We start from the raw sequence: 12,547 nt of genomic DNA, 5'->3' as shown, positions 1-12,547 counted from the left end.
GATAAGGATCCGAAAAGTGGCTCCCATTACGACCGGCACGGGTCTTATACGCCGCAGTCCTCGACCATTGACCCAACCGTGTTCGCTCAAGACGCTTGGTGTAATATTTACTAGGCCATTGAACAGAAACGGCCATCCTCTGGATGGCGGGCAGGGCAGGACAAGATCGACCAGGCACGGCTTAACGCGACGCGCCGGTTGACGTCAGAGCGACGAGCTGCACTTTGTCCGCTTGGCCTACGGGGTCCAAGACAGCAGTCGGAAGAAACACACCCGGGTTCTGCAAGATTACGCAGCGAACCCCAGCAAGGTCCTCGGACAGCCATACTGATGCTGATGATGTGGTAATATGAAGGATTGGTATAGATTGTGTTTGTTTGCCGAGCACGCGCTAACGAGAACGAATCCTTTGCCATTTGCCCAACCGACAACGAGTGGCTTATCGCCGACGCCTTGGAACATATCGCGGCTACCGGCAGCCACACACTAGTTATTGTTTGCCTCTGCTGCGTCTTAATTGATTGAATGGGAACGGCACAGAAAGAAGGGCCATTGCAGGGCGTGATAAGCGTGCGAAACGCATAACACCAACATTGTCGTGTGCCGCATGGAGGTCTCATGTCGAGAGGCGCCACATTTTCCGCGAAACCTTGCAGATATAGAGGAGACGACAAACAGGACACTGGTGCCAGGTGGGAACCAACAGGGTGTTTCATAATCCACGTGTAAGCGAATGAGGCCAACGGTTGCCTACAGACAAAGCGCCAATCGGTATACGGTCAATGTCAGGATCAAAAATGAATCTCATCTGAACTCACGTTTGAGGTTGCTGTTTACGCAGGGGACGCGAGAGTAATTACCGGTCAGCGAAAGCGGAAGTTCACTCTTCGAGTCGTATAAATGTGTCATTACCGTTCCAAGTCAGCAATTATCGCGTGCCAATCGCGTTGTCGCTTTACTTGCAAAACTGGCTCCGAGAACGGAACTGTGCAAACGATTCTAAGGAGAATTCTAACCAACAGCTGTGCTTTAAAATGAAGCCTTTCTTTTGCGATTCGCTCTTTGCTTTACCATATTCGATTGATTATTGACCGATCATACTAATAGTAAATCCAGCGTGATAAATCGGGGATTTTTAAACGATCGTTTCATTAGAAAAACATCATCGTGATAAATGCGTTCCAGCTAAACACACAACTGTTCGTTCATCGTTCATGGTTGACCAGGTTGCTGTTAGCGCCATAATCCTCACCGGGAGCGGGAAGATGGAATTTTTCTGCATAATTATCGATTTTGACGTCAAGAAGGAGATGGTGAGGAGCAGTTACGTGTAACGCCTCGGCTCGGTACGAACCACGCTAACAGGTTCTAGCGTGGGTCTGTTGATATTCCCTTTCCCCTCAAATGCCTCCCAACAACCGTGATTCTGGTGAACGGAAATATCGTTCATGGTTCCGCTGGAGAGATCATGGAAGGTGGCGTTAGAGACATAATGTTGAGGTCGCGCCTCAGAGCCGGACGAGTGCCGCAAGTCATGCCTCGTCACGATGATTGCACAGCTTTAAATACAAATAATTACAGACCATTTAATGTTAGAGCCACTTTAATCGCGTCTCTTCCACTCCGAAAAGCTACATGTAACGTCTGGGGACTGCATTGAACAGACCAACTCTAATCTCTCGAGACGAAAAACGAACCCTTCCTTTTCGACTGACATTATGCCGTGTTACTTGCGGATTGCACCGGGTAGGCCGGTGAATAATGTTCCGTTCGGGGTTTCGGATGCAAACAATCGTTGGAACTATCATTCCAGCAACCATTTTCTCACGTTGCAATGCCAACTGAGATGAGCACGGTTGACCTTTGCCCCGGCACTAGGGCGGATGATTCACCCCAGGCCAGCTGGCCGATCGGTGTTAATTAGCCGGATCTCACTTTAATCGTTGGTTCCGGGATTTACGACACCGTCCCACCGCTCGTCATGGAATAGCCCCTCAAAAAGGCAAATGAGTGCTTAGAAATACCCTGATACGCGTGCAAGTATCCCCCGAAAAATTCCTTTCCCAAGCCACCAATTGCTCCAGTGATGGATTAACAATTCATACGTCAACAGCATAAACCCTAAGCCCACGAGTTGCTCGCCTCCACACGATACGGAATTTGAAGGCCAAGATAAAGCCAACGGTCGACCTCATCCGTCGTCGTCGTCGTCGTCGTCGTCGGTGCACCTGTGTTCGGCCTCCCCCTCCAGGGCACAGGATTCGCGACATTCCGCCGAAATGTGTAAGGGTTCCCTGAATCGAGAAGCGCACCTCTGCGCTTATCAATCGGTATCAGCTGAGGTTCGTGGTGAGTCCCTTGAGGGTGCGTGTATCGCCAACCCACGGTGCGCTGTAAGTCAGATTGGCGATAGCTGATTGAGCTCCAACGGCAACGACAACGACAACGGTATGCGCGCGCACATTCGCCCAGGGGGCTCTGGTCGTCACGTAGTGAGCTGCGCAATTCCGAAACGGCACGAGGTGCCCGCTCTCGTTCCCACGCGGCTGCTTGTGCTGACTACGCTGACGGGCCGCCAGCCAGCCTCTCAAAAGATCGTTGTCGCTAGACCGGGTTAGAAGTGCGCGAGCGTGCGCACAGCCACACCACACGCTTGAATCGGTTCCTCCGGTGTAAGAAGAAGCTAGTAGCTGAGTGTAAGGACACTCTCCTGTCTGCCTGTTGATTGTCTTTGTGGGTAGATTATCAGTAGTAACTCTTGCTAGTGTCTCGGTAGTAGTGGTGACCAGTCGCGTCGCGAGTAGATTGATCTGGTGTACGAGAGATTAGTAATTTATCGACCGCGCGAACGGTTCTTCAGTTCACGGCGCGCTCAGAAGCGCGTTAGACGTTGGCGGAAGTGCATCGCAACCGTTTTCATCTGCATCGCCCCCAGAATGTCTGTTCGAGGGTGAGAGCTCCGATTGCTCGTGTCGTGTGTGCACAAGTGTTTACCAGTAGCCAGCAGTGACTGAAGTACTAAGAAACAATCCTCATTGCATCGAATCGCAACAAAGCAACGAGAGAACTTGAACTCGAACTCGAACTCTACTAGAGCCAGTGTGGTGTCATTGTGTAGAAGGCAGAGGAACTAGCAACCCTCACCGTAACCCGTAATGGATATCCTGCAGCAGGAGATGCGCGGTATCGCGCTCGCCAACCTCAGCGAATCGCAATCGACACCGGTCTACAACACGACGACGGTGCCATTGAATCGCAAGGATTCGCGCAACATGGACCAAGCCGTAATCCGGAACAACACCAGCTCGAACGGCGCGTTCCCATCGTCGAACCACGACGTGGAAGGCCACGCACGACCCTTCCAGAATCTGCCAGCCCGCGAACCGGTCGATATTCAGTTCAAAGATGTCTCGTACGTCGTGGATCTCGGATTTCGCAAAGGTAAGGGCCTCGCTTCGCAGTACGTTCGTGGCGTTCGTGTGACACGTGACAAACCGTGACCACCGGCACCGGTGGGATGGTTTCTGCTGATTTCATCAAATTTGGACCGCTTGGACGCGGTTGGTTGGTCGCTCGAGCGGACAATCACCTCGCCAGTTCGATGCGCGATTTTAATGAGATTGTTTGTCTATTTCGCGCCGCTTTTACGATGCATCGGCATCTTTCGGAATGGGTGATCTCGCTCGGTGATAAGTAGTGGCTATGTGCTGCAACCGGTGCAGCTAGCCAGAGGAAATGGACAACGGAGAAACGGACTACTGGCTTTGTGTAGAGGGTGCCGCCGAACGGAGCGAACAAAGAACACAGCACTAGACACGGTCGCAGCTCGACCGCCCCCATGCAATAGTCACGTATGAAATGAGGAAAAACCCACGATCGTGGCGCACCAACCACCGGATGGGATAGGTCAGGTGTCCCACCACAAATCCAATCTAATCGCAACAATGTTGCTGCCCTCCTATTACCGATCGTGCTATTAGTTGCGATTGATAGTGATTTGCACATCCCCGTGATCAATGAAATACGCCTTGCAATTGATCGTTTGAACTCTCCTTTAATAACGCACCTGCGATGTGCTTCAACATGACAAAAGGTCGAACCATCGCACGTAGATCGTCGGAAATGACCGGGGTACCACCACCTTAGGTAAGAGGTGATAAAAACATAAAATCACACAATTCGTCTTCGCTAGCTCGGTTCGGTTGCACCATCTTTAACCTTGACCATCAGGCCGGCGGATTGACAAATATTGAATTTTCGAAACAATTCGTACTGTTTGCACAGTTTGCAGGTGGTGGCGTTCAATCTCCCTCTTGACGGGTTTTTTGAGACAAATATTGGACATTTTACTGCGCGAGACTGTGAAGGGGCTGAACCACTGAAGTGACGTCGGGTCCAAAAGTCCATTCCATCTCTTGTTGAAGCGGAAACTTGTTCTTGTTTCGGTTGGGATGTGTGTGTGTGCGTGTGTGTGTATGTTTAGACCTAATTTATTTCTCTTTTATCATCTTCCGCCTAAGTAGGTGGGCTCCGTTTGGGGCTTGATAAACGAATGTTTCATGTCCAGCGTCTAACGGTCACGTAGTTCACATCTTGCGGCGCATAGTAATCAAGCGACCAGCTGGACGATCGTGACGTGAACGTGTTGTGTACTCGACTCTCGCCTGTGGTCAATCGACGCACACGCTATTGTCCTTGAAGTGTCCACAGGTCCACAGGACATGGCGCATGGATTGTGTGACGCGATCGCGTCGTCCATCGATCGCGATCGGCCGCGGCGGCAGCGACGCGAAGAAAGACCCTTTTCCCCGGAGACAAGGCGTTAAGGCGCATCCGATGAACAAAGAAGGAGAGAAAGAAAGCGTTGATAAGCCACGTTCCTCGCGTTCATGTCGTTCGCGATGTGTCAGGGGGTGTCAAATGAAGTGCAGCTGATCCATTCGATCGAGTGACGTGCAAGCCGCGATCGCCGCTGCTCTCGCTTGTTAGATGCATGCATCGCGACAGCATATAGTGTGTGGCCGTGCCGAGCAGTGCGAGCCGCTGCGGCCGCCGTCGCCGCCACGGTCAACTGGTTCTCTAACGTGCCTCGTCACCAGCGCAAAGCCGTTAATTTCACACGCGGTTGCTGCTGGTGCTGCCCAGCAACTTCCTTGTCGTCTGGAGCGTGCGTTGGGTGCGTGATACGTGCAACTACGACTGTGACTCACGTGCACACGTTCGAAACTGATCTATATGATGCTGTCAGGAGCGCCTGGTGGTGCACACGCGCACAGCTCGTTATTAGACGAGCTGGCAGGTTGTGCTTCAATGTCCTTTCACATTCGCCCCTCAACGCAGCGGAGCACCACTCCCTTTTAAACTTGAACTCAACCTATGGCCGCCACAACAGCGAGACGAAACGGAGAGCTGGAAATTATCATCCAAGCGGAATGATCGACGATTGAATACCTGAGTGATGGGGGACTGGTTGAATGGTACGGATGTCAGTAAACATTTGCACCTTAACGATCGGTGATCGTTTTCCTCTTGGAGACGCGCGAAACGTCGCACAACACTTGAAAGTAACTTCAAGAACCACCCTCCCGCAACGGAGCGAAAGTGTATCGAGTGTTTCTAAATCTCACTTATCACCTGACTTAAGCCCGCTGGGCTCTCGGGCGCTTCTCCTTTGTAAAAGGACCGTTCCGGTAATATGTAACGTACTGCTTGAAGAAAGTGTCAACCGCCACTTGACCGCTGGACGCCGCAGGTAATCGACCACACAAAGACGATAAGAGCGTGGGTTCCCTGTTTTTCACAAATCGTGCCAATTTGGTTTATTGTATCGCGCTCGCGTTCAACAGAGTAACCTTTGCCCAGGTAGAGTTGCATCGATAAGGGAGTAGCCCTCTTATCGATAGACACCTGGATAAGGAGACGCCATTGTGACGGACCGTCTAGGGGTGTGATAATGGTGGTGGTTCGCATGATGACGACGCCGCTGTAACCAACCTGATGGTACTGATGTAACAACCGTCCGTTGGATTCGTATCCTGTTATAGCAACAGGGATCGATTCCCTGCATGTCCTAGAATAATCGGTTGCGTGCTTATCATGCGTTTGATTGCTTACGTCAAACATACCTCCAGTAATTCGTAGTAAACAAAACAATTCCCAAGGGACTCTCCGGGAATGATTGGAATCATCCCCAATAGTTTGGCCTTCAACCAGTGGGAACGATGTTTTCGGTTGTAATCGTTATCAAACGAACTAGTAATCCATCGTTTCTTTCTAATCAGACACACTAGTAGCACCAGCCGAGATTGTCAACTTCCGGGACCAGTCCGTGGCCGTGCACGGATCGTGAGTCCATGAGGGCTTGGCGTAGTAAATCTGTATATAAATTGGACAAAATAAATATAAATCTGTATACTCGATTGGACTTTGAACGTTATAAATTACTAATGTGTGAGACTAATGCTGAATCAATCAACTGGAAGGTGTTGTTCTAAGTTTGTTCACAACACTCCGGGGCTGCATTCTGTTGGTGGTGAGAGAATTTACAAAACATCTCCCGGAACCGGTACTAAGCTTGTTGATGTTTCCTATAACATATCAACCCACACGCAAGACGATGCGCCATTGCACACCAGGTAGAGTGAGCGTGCGGGGGATGCGGGGGACACAGAACGCAAGGAACATTATTGCACTGATAAGATACTCGGTGATTGCTGTGACTATTTGGTCACGGGTTTCGAGCTTTTTGTTGACGAGTTTTGATTTTTTTCCCCCGATTCCCGCTGCTGCTACTGCATTGGCATGCCGGGTACGGGGCGCGTGGTTCCTGAAGGTTAATTACATCTACATCTGAGATAAGGCGAGCAGAGCACCCTCCTTCTGCTGTTGCCGTTGTCGTCAAACCGATTGCTCAACCGTTTGAGTTTCACTCCTTCTTTTTCTTCCCGTTTGCAGGCCAGAAGGAAATTCTTCACAAGGTGAATGGCAAATTCCCGGGATCGCAGCTGATCGCCATTATGGGACCGTCCGGTGCCGGCAAATCGACGCTGCTGGATGTGCTGTCCGGATACCGGAAGACCGGTGTCGAGGGTGCAGTGTACGTAAACGGACGTATCCGCAATCTGAACAGCTTCCGACGGATGACGTGCTACATCACGCAGGACGATCGTTTGCAGACGCTGCTGACGGTGCTGGAAAACATGCGTATCGCGGCAGATCTCAAGCTTGGCCCGGAAGTGTCTCGTCACGAGAAGGAATCAATCGTACGTTCGGCGTCCTAGATCTTCCGCCCGACTTACGACTGTACGATCGCCCCTAATCGCATCCTTCTCTTTGTTTGCGCAGATTGAGGACATTCTAACCGTGCTTGGATTGTATGAACACCAGTTCACCATTACCAAGCGACTTTCGGGTGGTCAGCGCAAGCGGCTGTCTATAGCGTTGGAGCTGATCAACAACCCCACGATCATGTTCTTGGATGAGCCAACCACGTAAGGCGGATGAGAAGAGTGAAACGCGATCGTTTTTGTACTCTAATGCAATTCTGGTCCTTCCTTTTCCCTTCTTTTAGTGGTTTGGATAGTTTCTCGTGTAACCAGGTGGTGGATCTGTTGAAGCGACTTGCCCACCAGGGCCGTACGATCATCTGTACGATCCATCAACCATCAGCCAAACTGTTCCAGGAGTTCGACCAGGTGTACGTTCTCTCGAACGGCGAGTGCATGTACCAGGGATGCACAAACAGCCTGGTACCCTTCCTACAGTCCGTCGATATGCCATGTCCGGTCTATCACAATCCTGCCGATTATGGTGAGTCCATCTGCAGAGGCAAGATCATTCCAAGGCAGCTCTAACTAACGTTCGTTCGGTCGTTCTATTCGCTTAGTGATTGAGCTGGCGTGCGGTGAGCATGGTGAGGATCGCATCCAGCGCATGGTGATGGAGATGGGTAACGGTGAGAGCACGGACTGGTTCGCCGATAAGCGGAAGATACTGAAGCTGGAGCAACTGCGGAAGAAGCACCCGCTGAAGAAGCTCATCGAGCAGAACGAGGAGCTGACGGCCACGTCTCAACTGCACCAGCTGCAGGTACTGATTAAGCGAGGCATTATCAAGGCGAAGCGGGACGCTACACTCACCCATCTACGGATCGGCGTGAACATCATCATTGCCGCCATGCTGGGATTTCTGTTCATTGACGCCGGCAATGAGGGTTCGCGGGTGCTCGACAACTACAATCTGCTTTTCTCCATTCTGATGCACCACATGATGGCCACGATGATGCTGACGGTGCTGACATGTAAGTGCAAACAACAACCGAACATCGCGATGCGCGCCACGGTGTCTGGCACTGATCCACTAATCCGCTAATCGGTTCACTTATCATCGATCCCCCGCAGTTCCCACCGAGATGGGTGTCATCTTGAAGGAGCACTTTAACCGTTGGTACACGCTCAAGTGTTACTACCTCTCCGTCTCGATCATCGATATACCGCTGTCCGTATTCTGCTGTCTGATCTTCACCGTCATCATCTACCTCATGAGCGGCCAGCCCATGGAATGGTTCCGTTTTGGTATGTTTTTCACCATCAGTCTGCTGATCGTGATGATAGCGCAGAGCATCGGGTTGACGATCGGAGCGTGGTTTAACGTGGTGGTGAGTAATGGGAGCCTTAACGAGCTTATCATGGGCTGAACCCGACACCCGATCGATGGACAGTTTGTGTAAATGTTTTTCTTCTACTCTTAACCCCGCGATCCCGGGTGGCTGAACTCCTGCTGCTGCTGGTCTGGTGCACTCGCAGAACGGTACATTCCTTGGGCCCGTACTGACCATCCCAATGATGATGTTCGCCGGATTCGGTGTGACGTTGCGCGATCTGCCAAGCTACCTCAAATGGGGTAGCCACATCTCTTATCTGCGGTATGGTTTGGAGGGATACGTGAATGCAATCTATGGGGAAAACCGCGAGACGCTCGACTGTGAGCTGAAGCCGTACTGTCACTATAGGTACGTGTGTGTGTGAATTCGTTGTATCATGCGTGCAAGATACTAATTGAACATGATCCTGTTTCTATTTCTTCAGATATCCGGCTAAATTCCTATCGGAGATCTCCATGGAAGGCGATCAGTTCTGGAAGGATGTGTACGCTCTCTGTTTTACACTGCTGTTTGTCCGCGTTCTGTGCTACTTCTGTCTTCGATGGAAGGTCGTATCCGTGCGGTAGACCCAGCAGCATTACCACCGCCATTTTCCCACCCAAAAGGATGTTTACCACCAGCGCTCCGTACAGTTCCTGCTGCCCTACCAAACCGATGCATTACCGATCGACCTTGGTAGCTGACGGTACACGTATCCGTGTGTGTGTGTGGTTTATGTGATCGAAAGAATAGCAAGCATAGGATGTGATTTTTGTATACCAGGCGTTATCGGCCGGCGGTGCCTTGAATGCCAAAAATGAAGTGGAAAGCAGTTCACCAAAAAGCATGCGGCGCAGCACCGCGATTCCATTGTTCCAGCCATATCTTATCACGGCTCGTTCCGTTCAAGATGCGGCACCCCCGACCGTCGTCGTGCATTTTCTTGCTCATTTTTAACCTGTAAATAGTGGTCCAGGAGAGTGGGGTGACGGGCATGGTTTGCTCGTAACATAACAGTCCCTAGGTTGTAGGAAGCATTTACCGATAGTTCGATGGAGGGAAGTATGTTCACAGCATGTTAGATGCCATTAGTTATTGATAGTTAATAAATGATTATCCCTTGATCGGAGAAATTAGTTGCTCAACTATGTTGTCCATCATTTCATCCCGAACTAGCACATGCAGATACCCTGTGGGCATGGTGAATGATTTTTTTTACAAAGACAAATGCCAAAACTCTCCGAACTTTTCGATTTCATAAGATTTTTAGCTTATTTTCCAGTTTTAGTTTCTTGCACTCTTCTTGTTTCCGTTCTAGCCGATTTCGCCTTTAAAAAACGGCTTATTTAAATCAAGCTTCTCATGTTTGCCGCTAGAGGGTGTTTCGACCCTTAAGCGCAGAACTATAAACGCGTTCGATTTTTTCGAACTATTCAAACCTCGCCAACGGTTTTTCGAAACTCAAAACTCAAACGCGCGGCCACGAGGAAAACACAGCAAAATACGGAAAACAATGGATCATAACTATTGGCTAGTGGAATAGTTTAAGCATTATCAATGCCTTGATTAGATTTTGTGGTTCCCTTTCCTCACATTTGCTTTTAAAAATTGAGCGTGCACTTCTGTCGTGAGGAAAGATAACGATCACGTGCCCAAAAAAATTAACATGTTACACTCTGCATCATGTAAATGCAGCAACTTAAACAACTCACCTTTACTCTTTCTCCGGAACCCTCTAGTAACTTCACCAGAGAGGCGTACATCCTGCAGATCTGTACCGGTATCATTGAGGAGGACTTGATTCACGAAGCAACTCTGAAGCACGTGGTTAAGGTACTCGATACCGGCATGGTCAGCGACAGTGATTACTGAAGGTATTTCGAACAACAATCATTTCCTACGCGCACTCGCTTTTAACAAATTTGGCGACCTTGGCCATCATCGGCCAGGCAAGTAAGGCTGCACGGACCGGTTTTCCTTTACCTACATCGAACTTATCGACCCAACCAGGCTAGCACCGAACGTCCGTTCCTGAAACGGATGTAATTTGAGTAAAAGTTGAAATACCCAATCGAATTCTTAAGTGAACGGTAAAGAATGGCTGTGCCAAGATCGATCTCGATGCATAATAATGTACGGTTTACCAAGGATTCAAAGTAACTTTTACCAATCCAGCCAACAACAAACACAATCCTGTGCACCTTGGTACATTGACTGACGTGCATCCCCTTCTCTGACAGCACCTCTACCTGGAGCGCCGTTACTATTCGCTACCATCGAGGCAGAATGAGTAGCTCAAAAACCCTGTGCTAGACCAGGTAATTGTCGCTAATGGGAAGGTTAAACGAGACAAATCACGCGGCAAACCATCTTTTTGTTCAGTGAGCCATTACCATTACGATGCGCCATTTTCACGGGCATAATCACGGGTAAGGGTGGAAGCACACCCTTCTACCTTTATTCTACGATGATCAACCGCCTCGCCGTCGAGTGCGATTGCATCGTTGTTGTTCTCAGCTTCTGTCTCTCTCGCGTTTGCCATTTTGCATTTCATTAAAATAGTGATCCGCACGGTCACCCATCTGACGTGTTCTTGAGCGTCGATGGTGAAATTACCCAAAAAGCAGACCATCGAATGACGCGACACACATATACATCCCGTGGCAGATCGCGCCACCTCCATGATGTGACCACTCAATGATTCCATGCATGATTCAACAGTTTGTTGCTCCCGTCCGCCCAACCAGCCCAGTCATTCTGGGTAGTCTAGCGGCACGTGTGGACCCAAAAAGGTCAACGCAAAAAGCCGAATCCGTTTGCTTACGCTTCGTTGATCGTGATCGATTGGTATCACACCATAGGGGGGGTTGGTTAAGGGCCTAATGCGCGCTGAAACATAACATTAACGTTCAGATTGAATCGCTCCGAAACGGTTATTAAACTTCCATCAATTCGGTTCGGGGGTAAGGGAGGCCAAGAGGGTGAACAAACAGAAACACCTGACAACCCCACACTCCCACTGTGTGTTCGCATGTTCATTCGTTGGTGACCCTCCATTAAGGGGGATAATTAGATATTAATCGAGAGAGAGAAGCGTCCGTGTTGGACCGGATAAGGCCGACTGAGGCTGACGCACACATCCAGCACACAGCGGGAGCCGTCACGATAACCGCAAAAAGAAAACAAAACGGTTATTTTGGAATCAGCGACCAATGGCCGATGATCTTGACCTTGTACGATAAGCGCCCAATGCACCCAGGTATGGAATGCCTCACCGCAAAAAGGCCACAGGGTTTGGCCACGTGTCGGTATGATAACATCGTACGAACTTGCCAAATCCGGATAGCGTTATCGCGAAACGACATCCGTCACACTCCGTGCGTCCCGCTGCTGGGTTGGCCGCCAAGGAGCCCTTTAATGGCAGTGTGAAACGTAGATTGAGAATCTTATCACAACAATGGCCCATACGCTGTGATATCGGTTGCCTAGAATCACGATCGCGATATGAGTCACCTCGTTGACCTATGCAACCGCGGGTTAACACGTTAGATTAAGCGTAATCGATTCGCTCTGGATCGCTAATCGTCATCGAAGGTAACCGCTTTGTAGTGAGCGAAGGGTCTCAGGTATTATGGTCTCAGGTTGCAAACACGTTCTGTGCTTGTTCTAGCAGCCGGCGTCATCGTCGTCCCTGGACTCACCCGGTAAGCGTGCCGCGGGCGCAAAATGGGTCAATCCCAAGACAAACGAGTTCTCGCGCAAGCGCGGAGGTGGGAAGATCCGTGATAAATCGATCGCGGTTTCTTCGATTAGACAACCGCAAAGCACCCCTAGCCCCTGATGCTTCGGATGGATGCCCCTGACATCAAGCTACTCGTGTTAATGTGCTTAGTGCTTGAGATTGAA

General features: G+C 50.1%; 1 protein-coding gene across 1 annotated transcript; it reads left to right on the top strand.

Moving 5' to 3' along the window:
* The first annotated feature begins 2,604 nt into the window (after positions 1-2,604).
* On the top strand, positions 2,605-9,777 carry LOC125950092 (ATP-binding cassette subfamily G member 4-like). The gene is made up of 8 exons (XM_049677743.1): positions 2,605-3,441; positions 6,955-7,262; positions 7,345-7,490; positions 7,571-7,809; positions 7,886-8,299; positions 8,400-8,656; positions 8,805-9,010; positions 9,087-9,777. The coding sequence occupies exons 1-8, from the start codon at positions 3,156-3,158 to the stop codon at positions 9,226-9,228; spliced, it is 1,998 nt and encodes a 665-aa protein (XP_049533700.1). The 5' UTR covers positions 2,605-3,155; the 3' UTR covers positions 9,229-9,777.
* The last annotated feature ends 2,770 nt before the right edge of the window (positions 9,778-12,547 follow it).

Source organism: Anopheles darlingi, chromosome 2 (assembly GCF_943734745.1).
Source record: "Anopheles darlingi chromosome 2, idAnoDarlMG_H_01, whole genome shotgun sequence".
NCBI lineage: Eukaryota > Metazoa > Arthropoda > Insecta > Diptera > Culicidae > Anopheles > Anopheles darlingi.
This window is presented reverse-complemented; position numbering and strand designations above follow the sequence as displayed.